We start from the raw sequence: 20712 nt of genomic DNA on the forward strand, positions 1-20712 counted from the left end.
TAATTAGGAAATGAAAATTTCAAATCTTTCATATATGATGTTAAGTTACTCAATAAGAATTTTAGAAAATAGAACATTATTAGTTTATGACTGTTATTTATTACTTAAATTTTACATAAGGGTTACTGTTAACTAAACTTTTGCTGATGTGTGATAATGTGTAAATCGACTTAAAAAGCAAAACAGTTGTTTTAAAAGTACCATTACTATAAAAAGTTACATTTACTAATATTATTAGATAATAATTATAAATTCCCTAAACTATGAATGATCAAACTTACAACTATCTTTGATCTTAGCAAACCTAACTATACTTTGAGCGTGTCATAATGCGCCATTTCTATACATAGATATATATATAGTTCTTTCTAATTTATATAGTTTCTATGCACCGGAAATTCTCAAGCAAAAAGATATAGATCGTAATCTGAAAAAAATATAGTTCATTTCAATTTCTTTCTTTATTGTAAGCTGAAATTTTACATATAATGATCTTAGATATTAAGTATTTTCTCAGGATGAAGATATGTATTGAAGATTTGTATATGGATGAAATATGGATATATATATATAGTAGGAAATTAGTTAATGAAAAAAGTAATTACATCCATATATGCAATTAAGAATGTAGCATATTATATATGAGTATTATTTATTTGTAATAAACAATTTGAAAACACATATACATAATATGTATCTGTTTAATATTATATAGTATTATTAACAACAGAACTGTACAGTGTAACCAGAGATATTCATATACGAACTGTTTATATATTTGTTTTTAGTTTTAGACTAATTAAATAATATTTATTAATAAGAACAATAAAAAGAAATAGAGCATTTCAAAATATGGACCTTTAGAAAGAATCGTATAAGTTTGTAAATTATTTGAGACACAAGTAATCTGTAAATAAATTCATCAACAAATGTATGAAATTATATTTATGCATATACATATGTTGCATGAGTTTTGAAATTGGCGCGATACAAATAATGAAATAGATAGCGTTAAAGTAGTTTGCTGTTACTACGATATAGTACATATATTTCTACTGTTTCTACTGTTTTTTCTAAAACTCTATAACACTCAGTTCCATACTACGATAGAAATGGTTTATTATTTTCAATCGAGTTGATAGCATGGTCGTATAATTGAATCCTACATGTATTCTTACATGTATTCTTACATGTATTCCTACGTGTAGTCCTACATGTATTCTAGTCATAACCTGTAAAGTAACAACTAAAAAATGTGACAAAACTAAATGTATATAATACTAAAATACTGTAAGTTGATATGTTATATGTAATTAATAATTTAAGAAATGAATTACTATATTTGAACCTCGATATTCATGAATATAATCGTGGAAAAAAAATATAATCGAGGTGCTATAACCTAGTTCAATCTGTTATTGAGGCATTATGACGCTTAGTCCGAAAGATTTATCAAAATTATTGGATATCCTGGAAGAAGAAAACCTGGATACGAGTTTGGAAAATCTTTGTAATCAGTTACATCAAATATTTCCGAAAGAAGATCGATTTAAAGTGGGAATGACATTGGTTCTCCTTTTACAGCATATAGATTTACTGCCAAAAAATGTTCAACGTATAATAGCAGTTGCATTGTTATTTGACCTTTATAGAGGAGAAACACTAGCATCGACACCATTTGCGCCTGTTTTTGTACAGGTTTTAAGATCCCAAGAAGATACAAATAATGGAGTACCAAAGACAAATTTTTCAGGACACATACCAGTTTTATCACAATGTGAAAAAAATCTCTTAATAAGTTTACTGGGATATAACCAAAAGGACATTTTAAAGAAAACTCCAAGACAAATTGTGGATGAATTGTATTTTGTATCTGTACCACCTGTTGATTTAAGTAATTTACAAGTACAACTAGCAGAGCGTCGTTCAGAATTACCTTCCATTGCCAAATGTGGAAATCCTGTGATCTTACCTGATATGGATCATTCTAAAGTAACAGAGATCGATAAAAATTCAACAAAAAACATGACAGAAGTTTTAACTGCTAATGACCCACCTTTATGTAGTCAAAGTTATCATCCTGAGTTTTTAAGATTAGTACCTCCTCTTTATCGCTCAGTCGATGAATTACCATGGTTCAATGTTACAGATCCATCTCAATTTACAATTGAATATGATACTAATATGTGTGTCTCAAATTGTGCTGGTGCAGAAGCTCGCAGATTAATGGGCAAAGCGTTCAAAAGTGTACTGACGTTACAACAACAACAGCATCTTGTTAATGAATTGGATAGAGATCCAAAACTGGTGTATCATATTGGTCTTACTCCAGGAAAGCTACCAGATTTGGTAGAGAATAACCCTTTGATCGCAATTGAAGTTTTGTTGAAACTTATGCAATCAAGTCAAATAACAGAATATTTTAGTGTTTTGGTAAATATGGAGATGTCTCTTCATTCAATGGAAGTAGTCAATAGGTTAACTACTACTGTGGACCTACCTACAGAATTTGTTCATTTATACATTAGTAATTGCATTTCTACTTGTGAAACTATAAAAGATCGTTATATGCAGAATCGTTTAGTACGTTTGGTTTGTGTTTTTTTGCAATCCTTAATTAGGAACAAAATCATAAATGTGAAAGAACTCTTTATTGAAGTGCAAGCATTTTGCATTGAATTTAGCCGCATTAGGGAAGCTGCAGCTCTTTTTCGCCTACTTAAACAACTTGAATCTGGTGACATTGGTGGATTGAATGCACCGCCCACTAATAATAAATTGGATATGTGTTAACATAGTTAATAATATACTTTTCAAATATTTAATAGAAAATTAATAGAGCTATGAAGTTTTGTAACTATTTTTTTATGAACAAAATTACAACGAATTAAAATATTTATATATAATTGATGTTTATGTATAATTTTAGTATTTGATAAGTAAATTATTAGCTATCATTTATTTTCGATTAAGTGTTAACATATTACATAATATTTTCATTAAAATAATTAAAAGAAAAAGTGTTTCTGCAATAATATATATAAAGTATACTTATTCATCTCTCATAATTTTTGTGCTAGAACTACACGAATTATATGTATACTGACTATTATCATAGATATATTGTAATATATATGTCTTAAAAAATAATGTATGTTGTTTCCTAATAATTAATAAAAGATTGCATAAATTGCACTTAGGAAAAGATAAAATGGACTATTATTTGCGCTCAGATGAAATATTTTTTGTTACTATGTAGTTTTTAATATTTGTATATTACACTATCAAAGTTAATAAAATCTTACAAAATACTAACATGTCATAAACATTTATTACGTGAAATAAAGGATACAATAGACATAAACAATAAATTTTAATATTTAATTATATTACATTGTCATTAATGTCGCCTTTCTGATTCATTCAAGGCAGTGTTTACTGTTTATGCAATACAGTCATCATTGTTATTTACTACAATCAACTTAATTGTTAGTATTTTAAATTACTTTCTACTATATTATTTATAGTACATAACAAATATATATCTTCATTCTATATTTGTGTATACATATAATGTAAACTTTCCGTTTTAACGATTTCACTACTTTGCTATATTAGTGTTGATACTACAACAATACAAATAAAAGCTGTGATTTCTGTTAGTAAGCTATACATAACAACAAGCTGTATAAAAGTAAAAATAGAATAAATGTGTGAACTATTTATAGCATGTGAATCACCACATTTGTAACTTTTGTAACACTGTTACGTTTTCTATGTACGTATATATATTTACATAGATTACATTTTACCATCTACTTCAGAAATAACTCGTGAATCAAGAATAAAACCATTTTCATTGCGAATATCAGTTTCATTATATTTTAAGTAATTTGTAAAATAAATTCAATGATCTATTGCAAGATTATCTTTGAATATTTTCGAATGGAAATTAATATGTTCTTTAAATAATCTTTCACGGTAGTGAATTTCCGGAGATTTTTGTATTTATGTTTCCTAAATTATAGATTAAAATCTTACATTTCTCAATTTCTTGTATGGAAATATAAAATTCCTATGTTAAAAGCCACACATACATACATACAAGTACATAAATTTTCCGCATCGCCGAGAGATCTAAATGCTCGCACTATTAATGTGTATCAAGCTGAGCTACTACATACTTCGAACATGATTTCAGTCATTGTACATTCTGAAAATAATTTGAAGGAGAACTTTTTTGTTTAAATTAATCAAAATAATAGTAGAAGTTGTGGAAGTTATTTATTAGAAACTATTAATTTTTAATTTGACTGTTTTTTAAATTCAAATATTAGTATCAGTTTTATTATAATCGAACAAAAAAGAATGTTACAAACAAAAATTAGTCAACACTCAATCAAACAATAAATTGCAATATCAAAAATTTGTTAAATATCTTTTTTCAATAAATAATCAAGGTTATCTTTATTTTTGTAAATAATACTAAAAAAGTTACGCGGTAGTTATTTTTTTAGTATGATTACAAAATCATAAAATTCATTTGGAAAGTTATGAAAATGTTTAACTTAAATCATTTTAAATAAGAGTTGATAACAATGCTTCTCTATTTCAAGAGATAGAATTCAATATATGAATCTAATACATATAGTATAAGAAACTAGTAATAAGAATGCAATAACCTCTTTGTAACAGGCACTGAGTCTAAAGTACAAATATATAATAATAATAATAAGATAACAAAGGAAATGTTAGCTGGAGATAAATAGTTTTATGTTTTAAAATCCTTTTCAGTAATTTAAATTAATATTTACGGCTATTCTGAGCTATTTTATTTCATTATATTGCGGTAGTAAATTTACTAAACAATTCTAAATTACGATGTAATATGAAATAACGATTTGCTTTAAATGTTTGACTTAAGTACTTACATTTATTTGATTTCGATAATAATTTAACTTCCAGTTAAATTTTTATTTTCAATTTGCTATCAATGTTATAACATAATTAAAAATTTCAAAAATATTGATCATATTAAAATAATATATTGAAATTCGTACTCAATCGTAACAGTTTTAAATGCTGCGTGCTATACTTACAATTAGTATCTGAGTTACCAACTTAAAGAAAACGAATATATAGAAGAGTACAAAGTTATAGAGGAAAATAAAAATTATTGTTACTCTCTGCAGCTTAAAAATTAGATCAATTATAAGTATAATTTATTTGTGAATATTAAGTTAATCTTTCTCAATATGTTATTGTGCAAAACTGTTTGTTCAGGATATATTATGGAATCATTTTATTGGAAACTACGTTTTTCGCAAACTATTAACTATTAAAGTTAAAAATATTGAAATCCACTTATCGCAATTAGTATTTTGAATAATTGCACTGAACACACATACTGCTTTACTTGAATATATTAAATAGCTAGTTTAAACTAACTTTAATTAGAAAATTTTAATACACTTTTGTATAATTCAGTTGTAATATAAGGTTCTTTTTTATTGACCTATTTATACTTTAATTTTTTATTCTTTGGATACTAAATGCTCTACAAAAATATTACTTTCGTACTTGAAAACATTGAATATAATTTTTTTATGGTATATATAGATTTTCGTACTATCTATATTGCAATAACTTTCTTTTTCACTATAATTGCATTTTATCTTTAAATTAAATATTTTCTCTGTTAATACGGCTTCTATAGTAAAATATTATATAGCATATAACGCCGATATTGCGTAAAATTCTTTCATTTAATATAGATATATATATACGCGTATTTTAAAAAATATAATTTGTGTTTAATATGCAAAGAAAAATATATTATAGCAGGTCCCTTCGTTACGCGAATTCTCGACTTTTACCTACTTTTGTTTTATTTTATTCGTATGACTAATTGGAGACGTTATACGAGGACAACAAAACATATAATTTGAGTAGATAATAAACGATAATTTCTCATTCAAAGATGGAAAATTATCACGCAATTTTTAAGGCCATTTTTGATGCTATTCTTAAGAAGTTTGAGAACGACAATTTCGATAGTGAAGGCACAATATTTCGGCATGCCTGTTATGTAAAAATCAAATATGATAAACCTCATACATATGTTGCAAACAGTGCAATTAAAAACTATTTTTTTGAACATTATCTTATTGTGTGCGAGTAAAATAATATATATATATATATATATATATATATATATATATATATATAATATATAAAATAATTGTGTTTGTTACTTTCATTAGATGATGATAACGAGTAATTTTTTTGTTTCATTAAACAGTCTTCCTTATTATACGATATGTGGTATGAATTTAAACTATTACGAATACCTATGAAAAAATGTTATTCCTTGTATCAAATATTGTTTCATGACATTTTTGGAGTAGATAATTCGGATCATTATAAGAACAATTAATCGATATTTATATCTTATATTATGGACATTAGATATAAATGTTGACGTATGAAACGTTTAATTTTCGTTCAAATCATCTTTTAATTAATTTAGCTTGATTAAAACTTGATGTTCTCTTGATCAAGAGACTAGAATTTTGTTCATTAGGAGATTAGAAATAAAATGTATCTATTAAAACTTAACGAGAAGAAATCCCCAGAAATAATTCTGTTTGCTTAAATAATAGAATTATGAAAATTAATTTTTAAGTGTTTAACATAAATATTTTTTATTATAAAGTGAAATTTTCTTGGAAGATTAAGTATCTCTCCCAGTACTAATAAATACTTTAAACCATGTATAAAAGTAAAAATAAAAATAATTAATACACATTGTTAATTTTTAAATAATATAAATAAGAAATCTGAACATACGTATATAAAAAATAAATTATCGAAGTTATAGAGACATGTAAAATTAAGAAAATATAAATATTTGCTCACTATATAAATTATGATATCTACACGTTCAATTTTATCTATATACTTAAATTTGAGCTCTGCATGTCTGCTCTGAACTTCTTCAGATAACAAATTAAGTTTCTTTGTTATTTGAAACCGATTCAATTTCATCAGTAATATCCGTTTTATAAATTATTATATCATCATTTATAACAACAGATAGAGTAACAAATAATGATAAACATTTTCAACATCGTTTCGCCTCTGTTGGTCATTATGAAATTAATATGAAACAACAGTGTTGTTAAAAAATTTGTTGTCCGCTAACTCATAATTAATCACCCAAACCAATTATTAACGAAGGAGTTGAATCCGTTACTAATGGATGAAAAAATTCCGCTATTTGTCTCGGATGCAGTATTGGTTCCAGAATGTGGTCGAAAATGTATCACATGGTCCCGATTAATATGGTCCCTGTTTCCATTATAAAAATTGGATCCAGCTTCATCCTCACCTGGATGTCTCTATTATCAAGGCATGTAAAATAACTTTCAATTAATAAAAAAATTTCGATAGAAATAGATAGATAGATGGGTAGAAAGAAAGAAAGCTAAAGAGAGAGAGAGAGAGAGGGAGAGAAAAAGGGGAGATAACATCTTGAATCTTTGTCTTCAGATCAAATAATATGGTGACTCGGTTAGGTTTAGCCATTTTTGTAAACAAAAAAAGCCGAGAAAATGGATGTATAAGTATTTGTTTACATATACATATGTATTCTTTAAGTTCTACTTACACTAGCTCTGTATAATGTTACGTTGAAAGAGGTCGGATGTTGTTCTACTACTCTAAATTCTACATCACGTGGAAGATATCCATTTGCATATACCTACAAAATAAAACGATAAATATCGTATAAATGACTAAATTACTGTATCGAATGTGGTTTAAAATTATTTTTGAATTTATAAGATATCAGGTGTGATGATGCAAGTGTGAAAATTGTTAACTTGACTTTCAACAAGTTACCTCTAGTTTATACATTCCTGGCAGTAAAATTCTCCAAAATTCGCCATATTTCGTAGTAAGAAAACTAACGTCTCGTGATTTCACTTTAATAGATGCTCTCTCAATGGGATTTCCATTTTCATCGATAACAAATCCACGGACACCCCTATGAGCTTCCGCTAAAAATTTAATAAGTGCCTAAAAAGAAAATTAAAATACATCGTGTAAGTAAAGTACACATATAGTATCAATTCAATTACGGTAAACTGTGTTTGCATTATTTTATTACGACTTTCACGAATTAGTTTTCCATATTAAGCATCTATTTAAAACATTGACGAGTTAATTCCAGGAACCAAGAGAAGGTACCTTGCAAAGAAATGTTCGATAACGTGCTGCTCTTTTGAAATATATTCTTGTCACTTTGATAACTTACCACGCGATTTTCTTCCCAGTAAAATTGCAAATCAGAAGCAGGAGGATATTTACAACACGAAAGTTCCAATGTAATTTCCATACAACCGTTCCATACGTAGTTGAAATCTTGCATTCCACCGGTAAGTGGATACCATTGTGCACCATTGGTTATACCATTTTTAAAGCCGGGTTGAGATGGCGAGCAGGGTAATCCTTGGTACATAGATCCGTGGTTTCGGGAATACACCAACGATAAGTGTTGAAACACGTCATCGTCTGGACAAATACTCGGCGCCGAAGTATAACTCTGAAACACTAAATTGTTCGTATACATCTTGGATCTGATATATCCTTTCGAAGATTTGCAACGTTTTTACAAAATTTTCATTTTGAAATAAGAAGTTAGAACTGATAGAATTACGTTGTAAAATCCATTAAATATATTACAAGTTATTTAACTCATTGACAATTTATTCCAAGAAACTCTTGGACACGTCGATATGTCGGGCCTCTGTATTTTGCCATACTGACGTGAGATGTTTCATTGTTATTCAAATTTAGTAAAATCTCCATTTACAAAAATCCTATGTCGTTGTTTAATTACAAGCAAATACCAATGACAGTTATATCTTCCACAGCAATAATACTTTCTTTTTTATCTTTTCGTAGAAGCAAGTAAGGTAGGTAATAGTGATTGTCAAAACAAATGACTTTCAATACATAACATGAAGATTGGAAGATGTGTTGTCTCTTCCGCAGGATATTTGATATTCGGGACAGATATATTTTTAATTGAGATAGACGCCTCACTGTTTCCGTAGAAGCTAAGTCGACTGAGATGATATCTCCAATGTTTAACATACGAACCAATTATTTTAAAACAAATAGTTGAATTATCCGGAGCAAATTATTTGCTTTTAATAAAAAATTATTTATCTCGCAATAAAAAGTTTGATAACGCCAAATCTATTTAGAGTCCTTTTACTTTTTTCCAGTCTGAATTTTTTTAGCAAGTTAGTAAATATACTATACCTGCACATAATGGCGCTGACCGGCATATTCCTGACAGCATGAAAAGTTATACAATACCATCAGATTACTTTCAATTACATTAATTACGTAATACAATTCACATCACAGCGTTAGTGTGCCATGTTAGTGCAGCATGTTTAGATACGGATGTGTAGGTCGTTATTATCATAATTTATATTCTTAACTATGCATTTTTAAAATATAATATTGCCGATCTTTTAATTTGGATATGAAGTACATTTCAAAGTAGACGAATGTGGTACAATTAACGCGAACGCATATGAACACGTATGATCACGTATAAAAACAAACTTACGCGAGTTAGGTGTGTTATCGAATGGATAACTTGCAACCAAGGCACCTCCGTGTAAGCTTCCAGACAAAACGAATTGAATTTTAGAGACCCATTCCTTTACAGCTTCTGTTTCCGGTTGACTTTTTTTGTTGTTCTGTTTGAAGTAATCGGGGAAATTTCGATTGAGATCGAAACCGCGTGCGTTATACCTAAAGGAACATAGTTATTCGTTTAGACGTAATAACATGTTAGATGGTATAGAAAAAATACGTTACAAATTAGCTGAAAAATTACTACGACAAAAGTAGATACGAAGAAAAAGATGTAAATATATTTCATACACGTGCCCAAGATCTTTTTACTGTGTATTTGCTTTTGGTAAAATTATATTTCTTCCATTCCGTACTTTTTCATTTTTACATTATAGAAACATTGTAAAGCCTTACCTGCCTTGACCACCTTCGCAATATCCTTCCTTCGAAACTTCAAAACCATCAGGATTCATTGATGGAAGAATATGAATTCTGGTATTGTCTAAAAGCCACGTAATATATGGATCTGATCCATAACTGGTGACAAGGAACTAGAAGTAAGAAGTAGAATTTCTGTATATTAATACCGCTTCATCGTAACGAGATCTACATATGTATATGTATAAGTGATTAACTCAAATATATCGAACTTTTTCACCAAGTTTTCAAAAATAACTTCTTTTCCTCTATTTTCCTCTTGAATTTTACTCCCTTCTTTTCTACATTTCGTGAACAAACGTGTTAAAGGTACGTAACAAATTTTTTAACGAAGCGAGTAAGTTTCGAAATATCTTGCTATTTGCGTATAAAATTTCGCTTCGAATTTACGCGTTAAATCTAAGCGTTTCATTTAAAAACGTACTTAGTAAAATGGTACACATTGATAATTATAACACACGATATCAAAAGAGCAATAAGGAATTTTAGGCAGGAGCAAGAGATATTAATGAATTTTATAACTATCGGAAATATTAACTATTGGTATAAAATTCTCAAATATACGCAGATAAATTCTATGTATGAAATACAGGCGTTTTCTTTTTCACGTAAATGCACATATAACGCTGCTCTTCTTCAGAACGTGTAGAAATTCGTTAATGAAGTTGTGACATGTATCGTACAGCTACTTACGCGAATTAGATGTAACATTAATTCACGACCTACAGCCTCATTCCCATGTATATTGGCCACATATTTTACATCGGGCTTACCGATCATATGCTCGTAAGGCGAGGAAGAAACAACCATTACCCACAAATCGCGACCTGTAAAATATGTATACCTTTGTTTCATTATAGATATGTAACGTCACAGAAATCAAAGACATACTTGTATTTAAGTAATTGACATAATATCGCAATACAGTCATAGAACATGAATATATCCGGATAAATATTTTAATACTAAAACGGTACTAATTGTAAGCAGAAGAAGGGAAAGTTTCTCGAGAAGCATACCTTTCACGGATTTTCCTATAGAATATAAGGCAGTGAGGTTTTGAAATCGAAGAGATGTTGTCCGAAGAAAACGACTCATTTGCTCGTAATTATGATACGTGAAGTCGATACTGTACGGTTCTTCGTAAACGTGAAAACGAGCATTGTAGTGATTCGTGAGATCTTTGTTAATGTATTGCGAGGCGGCGGCAATTTCATGAAATGCTCCGAGAATGGTAACGAAGAAAATCGGTCCATACATTCTGCGAATTAAACAACAACTTATTTCATAGGAGCAATGTTTCGATGCCAAGAATTTATTGGTTTCGATAGTATACTGTTTCTAATCAACAGGAACTAGTTGTCTTTCAATGTAAGCGACGATATTATAACGCATTATGGCCACACTGAATAAGTTTGTTACGCATACTTATACGTATGGGGGAATATCTTATTATTGTTATTATATTATATTGTTATTATATCTAGTACACTAGATAAGGTATATAGTATACTGCTATAGGTTTATTCGTTATTACATATATTCTTATATGTAATATTAACATTGCTACATATATTTATTATACATTATTCGTAACTTATTCGTGACTAACATAAGTCAATTACGATTTACTCGTGACTAATGTAAGTCAATTTGTGTAATATTCGCAATTGCAAATTATGTGTTTAACTTTTGCAAAATTATGCTTTATAACTTTAGTAGTACATAATAGATAAAATGACTGCAAAACGGTATCATTTCAGGCTCACACGATGCATAAAATCAGATCAAGGCTTGATATCCCTCTATGTGAATTATAACGAACTAGTAGGAACTAAAGAAAATTGCAATACATATATTATATATATATATATATATGTACCAAATGTTTTCAATCCACACAGATTCAACTTTTATATGTTAGCTTCTTCACATCTATTTTCTATACTATTTCCTATTTTCCTCGTTATTTTCGCATTAAAATCGATTTATGTCGAAAGAAACATAATAATCATTTATTAAGCGGAGTCAGCGAGAATCTAAAAATATAAGGCTTCGCTAAAAAAATTGGGTTACAATTATTGGCTTCGGACAAAATTAGTCGTCGATCAATCAGAAAATACGTACTTCTATAAAATCTCTGCAACGGCTAACTATATTCGTTCGAGAAAATCTAAAGATTTAAATTATACCGAACTGGAATAAATTTGAGTATTTTACTAATCATATTCTACTTGAATTAGATTGCAATAGAATTCTATTGGATTTTATTCAATACAAAATTCCTTATTTCGTTTAAATATGCGATATATTATTATTATATGCAATAAATTAAATTATGTAATATAATATATTAAAGTTGCAATCCATGCAATATCCTAATCACAGTGTAATCTATACAAAAGTAACGAAATATCATTGTTATTCTTTTATTTATGTAACATTAGAATTTCTCATGATCTCATCGCTGCTAATAGGATACTCGTATTTCTTAAGTTTTCTTTGTCGCTGTATTTTTATAATTATCGATTTTTCATAAATTTGATTAAATAATTTTACATATTATGAAGTATAACTTCAATTATGTTGCATATAATATAATCTATAGATAGATCATGATTTTTTTACTATTGCTATATAATATAAATATAATGTATTTATATTGCATACAAATATTCACATTTCTCATTTTATTTTATACAGAATTTTAGTATACAAGCGTAATAAATATAGCGGAGAATTAAAGTAGTGTCTCTACAGAGCTGTCCTCGCGTTTCAACTTGACCGTGTACTTTCTCCTATATTTTTAAGACTCGTTTGCTATCCAACGCTCCTTGGGAATGATTTTTCATATTCATTTCCTGAATAAATACATTCCACAGGTGCGTCATCTTAAAGCGAAATAATTTTAATAAAATATTGGAACAAATATTGGAACCACTTGACAATATTGTAAAAGGCAAGGATGAGAGTCGAGTACTATAATCCGTCGTATAAGTATCTATTGTTCATGCGATTCTCTACATAAATCTCTAAATGTGTAGAAAAAAAGTAGATAATTGATGTATTTTCGGAGAGAAAAGAAATTACCTGGCTCGTTAATTACGTGAAGCGCAGGAACGTTGGTGATGGAACTGGCCAATTCGGTGAATCGTACGCGTGGAAGATCGGCGAATTTGCGAAAAAGATGCAGAGAACACGAAGCACGTGGCGACAGAAAGGTCGCCGAGAGATATCTGATTCTTCGTTCGTTCAAACAGATCCTCTCAATGACATAGTACACTAGTAGCAGTAGCAGGGCCGAGGCCGTTTCTCGCGGTTGAACACATTAAGATTTTCGATCTTTTACAAACACGGTTACGCGAATAATCATAGAAAAAGAGAGAATAATTCCGCGGGTACGATAAACGGAATGGAATCGCGCTGAAGGAACAGTTTATTTCACCTGCGAGAGTAAGCCAAGGTGCGTGGTACTGTGAGAACTTACAAAGAGAAGCGCGAAGTGTGCCGCGCGCTCACTACCACCACCTCCACCACTACTAATGAAAGCCACTTCCTTCGTCGCTAGCATCTGACGTTCTAGAACGGCTACCACTACACCTTCGTCGTTTAGTAAATACGTAGTTAACACCATTGCGCCCTACTACTACCACTTTCGGCAAAACAATGAGTAACACACAAACGGTGTCATTCTGGCCCCTTCTCTTCTTTTCTCTCCTCTCCTCTCCTCTCTTCTCCGCCTCTCTCTGGCACCTCATCAATTCCTCATCCTCTTCTCCCACTTCTACCTGCCTCTACCTCTGTGTTCTCCAAAAAATTTCACGAATCTGATTGCAGGATATTTAAAAAAAAAGATACGCTTTGTTCTATTCTTCCTGTGTATTATAGCAATGGGCGGATATGCGTAATGAAAACTAGACAGATCACGCTTGACAATACGCTTTTTGAATCACCTACATTTCCAATAGCGTACACGCTACACGCGCTTTCTTCTACTTCCTGCATCGCGTTAGCACGCGTACTTGCAAGTACGTTCGTTTCGACTAGCTTTGTACGATAATCGTCGCATAAAATGGAAAATTCTTTGGTAAATCCTTTTCGTGTACATTTTTTTTCTCTGCGGTACCATTACTTTCCTCTTTTTCTTCCATTTCTTCGTATTCGTTTAACTTCTCATAACTTTAGAAAAAAAAAAAAAAGGATCTATACCGTTCAGTACCCTTTTCGCGTATGCGCAACTTTTTTGAAGTGTCGTTAGTTCGTTTCTCTAAATGGAAGCACTTCTTCCGTCAAAATCCGGTTTCACGTCTTAGATGCTTGAATTCCGAATTTTTTGCATTCACGTGACCGCATATGCGAGGGGAACTCTAGCGGAAAATGAGAAACCTACTTTACAAAATATGAAAACAGAACACGACTTACGAGAGATGGTTGTACGTACAAGTTCACCTTAAATAATGGTGTCGTACGAATACGAGAGAGAAAGTAAGTGGAGCGAAATAATCGATATTTCATTTGAAATTATCGAATAAATGAAAGCGTTTCTAACAATTGAAAGCAAAAAGTAAATGAAGATGTTTAAGCTTGTTTCCTGAACGAAATTCCTGAACGAATATCATTCTATGTGAACACTTTCAGTTTTGCGGTTTCCTATTTTTATATTATTTATTTATAATATTATAAAATATCTATAAAATTGTAAATAAAATTTTGAGCCATGTAAATACTTTTTAAATATATCTTTTTGTTTAACTTGTGATATCTTACAAGATATATAATATTTTCAGTTTCAAAAATGTTTTACATTATTAAATATACTGAAAAATGATAATAATACAATGTAATGAATAATATTTTAATTAACTAAACTTTCATTAATATTCTTTCGTTATTAAACTAAATGCCAATCATCCATTTCTTAACAAATATTCTTTTAATTTTTAATTAAAACAAAATTGTATATTTATAAATTTTAGAACTCGTTTGGAAAATCCAAGGTCGTTGAACAACGAAAAAAGTAATGTTACAACTGTCACAATTGTATTCATCACGGAATAAATAACTAATATGTCGAAAATAATGTAAACATTCTATATTTAATCAAAACAAAGTTTACATTGCTGACAGTCTTGATAACTTTGATATTTAAATGTTTTAGGTAATTTTACTTCTGTATATATAGAATTAAGTTTTCCATAATTTACATGATATTTATTTCTATTACTGAAGCATTGTACTTTACATAAATCCAGTATGTGAAAAGTGAAATGCAAGAAATCGAATGACTATTTACACAGATTAACACTTATACCGGAACACAAAACCAGTGAAAGTTGTTCAAATTTGTCATTAATTATCGCTGATATTTTTAGAATCTTTCGCTCATCTTCTCTAGTATTCCTTAGTATACCACCTATAGGTGATCCCCTATAATAATAAGTAATTACTATTTAATCCTTATGTTTCGTATTCAATGTGAATGAGATAAAATACAGTAAGCATAGAGCAATTACATGTAGCAAACAGAGCTGCATTTTTGTCATTTCTTCGTAATCTATAGAGGATCTAAAGATGCAAGAATGCACATATTGTAGAATGCGAAAAAATATATAGAATATTCCAAAATATAATACTCGTTACAATACTTAACAGCTGAAACAAATCTCTGCCTAGAGAATTGTATAGACATGAATTTGCATGAATATTTGCAATCTAATGATATACGATAATCTAAAAATTGGTAAGCCGGTAAGAAGAACAGGCATTACTTTCGTACCAGCCCTTGTACACGTTTCAAGAGCTATCGAGATCAGTGTCCTACTAGCAGTGCTTACCGAGTAACAGATCATACTCTTGGATGGATCGTTGAACCCTGAAGTGTGGAACATGTTTGAAAAAAATTCCAGCCAGAAGTGTGTCACAGCGGTGTATGATACTGGCTGTTGAGAGTGGAAGTGGGGGAAAATGGGGGTGATGGTAAGGGATAGAGTGGGGAGGCTGGAGAAGAGAACTTCTCACGGTCGATGATCTACCTTGAGATGACCACGGGACCTCATTCTTAAAGGTCAGTGGATATTTTCAGCTTCTAATTTTAATAGTACTTAATATTAGTACTTACTACCCTATTTTATTTTATTAACTGTAATTTTAGATAGTTGAAGCAATTTCGGTATGCGGCTACCGAAAATTCCGTGCGAGAATTTGTGAAGGGGAAGGCGTGCGTGAAAATCAGAGCTTGATGAACGCGTACGCTCAGCAAGTATATAGGAAAGGAGGAGGATACTCGAGAAAAGCGTATAATTCTTAGATTGTGCGAACGAATTGTAGCGGAGTGTACTGTCTATAATGATTAACAAGGTCCTATTGACATTTTTGTTCCCGTTGAAAGCGTTTTCGTTATGAATGAAAAATAAAATCATAGCCAAATGGAACTAAATCTATGTGTCCATGAAGAGACGAGCTATGGGTATTTTTATAAGATAATATTGCCTCATTGGAATTACCATTATCGTATCAAACAAAATATCAAGAAAAAATTAACTTAAACGGTTAAATTTAATATATTATCCTATATGACTAACATCGTTCAACTCCGTCTTGTTAATACGTTTATATTGTTTAAATCAATTGCGGTACTTAATGTCTTATTTAGCAAGTGTAAATACTCCGCTGTTACATACATTACACAATTTCGGGTCTGCATACTAATTCTTTACGATCGAAGCATGTTTGAAACTTCACATCTGAACCTTAGTACTCTTAACTGATACTTTAGTGAAAAGACTATGCATTTTCTCCATATAACGCGCTTCGGGACGATCGGTGTTGCTTTTTGCGTTACGTCTTTAAGAAAATAACGATAGTAAACTTATATTTCTTCTCATTAGTTGCGTTTTCGATTTCGTTACAGAATGTAACTCATTAAGCTTTAAATAGCATACATATGTAGATTTAAAAATTTCGTGAAATATAGAAAGTAGTGAATTACATTTTTCTCAAATTCAAATGTCATCGTATTAATATACGAAACTATACTTTGCATAAATATTGTACATACAAATGTACATTAGGTTGAGAGAGAATATAGAGTCGATTGAAGTTCACATTTTTAAATCGTTATAACTCATATATATTTTCTTTTCCAATTAATGAAAAACAGCATTCGTTAAAATGTAGACACAACTTGTAACCGTATTTATTCTGTTTCTTAAAATATTCAATTGCTTCTGGATCAATACATTTTTCGAAACGCTTTTAATTACTACGACTTAATTATTGCAGTGATACTTTTCTATTTTAATAAGTTGCCTGAGTTATTGAAACAAATTTGTATGGGAAGAAAGAAATGGATATAACGATTTCTTATAGACAGGGATAATATTTATAATAATTTAATAATAACAAGAGTGAATCTAATAAAATGTCTTTCATACGAAATAATTATAAATAATTTAATTTAAACCACAAGTAATTATGCATCAGCATGAGCGAGTGCTTTAACTTTGTATCAGTTCGGCAAAAGTCGGACGAAATCGACTCGAGGCTCGGGAGCCCGGGATTATTCAGTTATTAAGAGGAGATAAAGAGATAAGCAATGGTTAGTAAAATGGTTAGTACCATAACGTTTAGTTACGGGCACGTAATAATAGTTTAATCATTTATTTATTATCTTTTATTTAGCAAGAGTTGATGTATCGTGAACATTTGTTGAGCCAACAATGTGGATTGGAGTTCTATGCCTCGTGATTGTATTAATTATAAAAATATCGTTCAACCATAACGATCACTAAAATTTCATCTACTAAACTTTGGTCTACTTTTTTTACTTTTTTGTCTACTAAACTTTCATCTACTGAACTTTTTAAATTATGTATTTGTATGTAAACAATTACATATTTAATGATGCACATTTTTAATTTTTTTAAATTTAAGGTCCTCGAGGTTTACCCCGCATTGGAAATATATTAAATATCGCAAGATTAGTAAATCAGACGAAATATTATGATGATACCTGGTGTCGATTAGCTGAGAAGTATGGATCTGTTGTTGGTATCAGACTAGTTTTCAAGAAACCACTGATTATAGTTTGTGGAAAATCTGCAGTCACAGAGATGTTAAATTGCCCTGAATTCGATGGTAGAGCAAATGGATTTTTACATAAATTTAGAAGTGGTGGCATTCGCCAAGAAATATTATTTACAGCTACTGATATATGACTCGGCCAAAGAAGGTTTAATTGAAATCAAATTTATTTCTATTTCATAATTTAAAATTCATAAATAGAATTAACTATTCTATGATATCGATTTAGTTATCGTATATTAGTACGTTAAAGAAATATTTGTAATATTCGACAAAATTTAACTTAATATTTAAAGATCTACAAGGTATATATAGGATGTTCCAATCTTTTTCTGCAAAACTTTACTAGTATATTCTATAAACAATTCCAATTCCTTAGCCTCCGAGATTACCAGATATCACGTCCATGGACTTTTACTTGTGGAGAACTGTAGAAGAAAAATTTTATCTTACACGAATTAATACGCGTCAGAAGTTAATGTAGAAAGATTCATGACATATTTGCTGCAATTAAGGAAAATGAATAAGAAATTACTGTAAAATACTAACTTCTGAAAAATAATTTTGGAAATAATTTCGTACTTTCAATTTATTTTTTTTATTACTGTTGAAATACGTTGTAATAAAAAATTTATCAATGAATTTTTGTGATATTTATTATTTCAGTATTTCAGTCTATATGATTTTATTAACTGACATATTACAGTTTTATATTTAAATTGTCAGACTCTAATAATTTATATTCGAGAATGGCGTATTGATGTGAAACGTGAAACACAAGCATTGATTCACAAATGGCGGCGCTTAATGCGCTGCGCCGTGGCAGAACTGCAAAGTTCGTCATAAAATGCGGGAAAGTCAAAAAGAAAATATTTTACAGAGTGAGGCACTTGATATTATCAGGTTGAATATTTGTTATTGTTGCCAATGTAATCGAAACATGAAAAATTGTATATCGTGAGATAAATAAAAACAAATCCTCTAACTCTAAACTAGAGTATGTTGAATGAATGTGCGCCATCTGTGAGACTGTTGTCATAAGAAAATATTGTTTATTATTTTATATAAGTTTCTTCTCTATTTTATGTCTTAATTTATACATGACATACGTTATAAAATACGAGAGGATTCGAATTTACATTTAGTACATAGAGAAGACACAAAAGTGGTTTGGTTTTCGTTATGTCGAAAGTGATGAAGAAAGTTGTTGAAAAAGATCTTTAAATTTCTATGGTAATATATATAATATGCAGAAGATGATACTAACATAAAACAGAAAAGTTATTCACATATTATAATATTTACTTAAAAACAATCGAATAAATAACATTCCGATTTAAAAATGTTAATATACATTAAATTTCGTTAATTTGTTAAATATTAAATTTATTGTTTTACGATACATTAACTTAAATGGTTTGCTTCTATTTATTTCATATGAATATGCTGTATCGTATAGTTTTAAGTATAATTCAAATTTAACTTTCCACAGATTTTCATCTGTATTGTTTCTGATTGCTTGACAACATGGCAACAGACCCATCAAATGAAGTTGTTTTGAGCTACTACAACTACTTACTGAAAACAAGTGATATTGCATTGCTTCAAGGATCACATTGGTTGAATGATGTTATAATAGGATTTTATTTTGAATATTTAGATGAAGTACTTAACAAGAATGAGAGAAGGGACTTTTACTTTATCAGTCCTGAATTAACGCAATTGTTGAAAATGACAGATCCAAATCAATATATTATATTTTTGGACCCTCATAGTATAACTGAATGCAAATGTATGTTTTTCCCTTTGAATAACTGTGATAAAACAGATGCAGCTGGAGGAACACATTGGAGTTTATTAATATTTTGTAAAGGAGATAAAACATGTTATCATTTTGATTCGGCAAAAGGATCTAATGCTGCTATTGCCTCAAAATTTGCAGAGAGTGTAATGGATTGCGTACTTGATAAGAAAGAACCTAACAAGAAGTTTGTCGAGGTAGATAGTCCACAGCAAAGCAATAGTTATGATTGTGGAGTTTATGTGTTATGTTTAACAGATGTTATTATAAATCATCTTTCGCAAAATAATAGAATGGATGGATGTAATTACGACCAGGTAAAAAAATTAGTGCTTACAAAACGTGCACAATTATTAGCCTTGATAAATGATCTTAAACATAAACCACTTGTTAATCTATGATAAATATCATGTATTTTTGTATATTGTATTGTATAAATATCAATTATTTTTGTATAAATATATTGTAAGTATTCTATCATCAAATAATTTATTTATAATTTTATGTTGCACTTATTCATGTAAGTAATAAATTTTCAAATATATTAATATTTACTAGTATTATTATTTTACATATTCCTGTATTTTATATATGTATATAGTTATAATATATAGAATATTATATTATATATCAATACATAATATATTCACAACTTATGTATTGGTGACGTTGATGTACATTCACGAAATAAAGAATACCAGTTACACTAATTCCTAAATTTGTAGATATACTGT

At 29.5% G+C, this 20712-nt stretch overlaps 3 protein-coding genes across 5 annotated transcripts; 2 read left to right on the forward strand and 1 right to left on the reverse strand.

The window, feature by feature from the left end:
• Window positions 1-1000: 1000 nt before the first annotated feature.
• Window positions 1001-3212, forward strand: Not11 (CCR4-NOT transcription complex subunit 11). Its single transcript, XM_076619686.1, has 2 exons — window positions 1001-1290; window positions 1424-3212. Exons 1-2 carry the CDS (start codon window positions 1269-1271, stop codon window positions 2791-2793), a joined length of 1392 nt encoding a protein of 463 aa, XP_076475801.1. The 5' UTR covers window positions 1001-1268; the 3' UTR covers window positions 2794-3212.
• On the reverse strand, window positions 1848-13648 carry LOC117158093 (carboxypeptidase D). 2 transcript variants are annotated; one of them, XM_076619685.1, is made up of 11 exons: window positions 13186-13648; window positions 11115-11356; window positions 10789-10922; window positions 10072-10208; window positions 9647-9834; window positions 8318-8613; window positions 7903-8079; window positions 7670-7762; window positions 4932-7400; window positions 2057-4213; window positions 1848-1987 (listed from the first exon to the last, which is right to left on the reverse strand). In XM_076619685.1, the coding sequence occupies exons 2-9, from the start codon at window positions 11353-11355 to the stop codon at window positions 7215-7217; spliced, it is 1452 nt and encodes a 483-aa protein (XP_076475800.1). In that variant the 5' UTR covers window position 11356; window positions 13186-13648; the 3' UTR covers window positions 1848-1987; window positions 2057-4213; window positions 4932-7214. The 2 variants fall into 2 exon arrangements, with proteins under 2 accessions (XP_076475800.1, XP_033192540.2); XM_033336649.2 differs by having other exon boundaries at window positions 1848-4213.
• A 5609-nt stretch (window positions 13649-19257) lies between these two features.
• Window positions 19258-20437, forward strand: LOC117158079 (sentrin-specific protease 8). Of its 2 annotated transcripts, none has more exons than XM_033336616.2 (2): window positions 19258-19410; window positions 19670-20437. In XM_033336616.2, exon 2 carries the CDS (start codon window positions 19705-19707, stop codon window positions 20377-20379), a length of 675 nt encoding a protein of 224 aa, XP_033192507.1. In that variant the 5' UTR covers window positions 19258-19410; window positions 19670-19704; the 3' UTR covers window positions 20380-20437. The 2 variants fall into 2 exon arrangements, with proteins under 2 accessions (XP_033192507.1, XP_076475279.1); XM_076619164.1 differs by lacking the exon at window positions 19258-19410 and adding an exon at window positions 19443-19593.
• The last annotated feature ends 275 nt before the right edge of the window (window positions 20438-20712 follow it).

The sequence above is a fragment of the Bombus vancouverensis genome, chromosome 6 (assembly GCF_051014615.1).
Source record: "Bombus vancouverensis nearcticus chromosome 6, iyBomVanc1_principal, whole genome shotgun sequence".
NCBI lineage: Eukaryota > Metazoa > Arthropoda > Insecta > Hymenoptera > Apidae > Bombus > Bombus vancouverensis.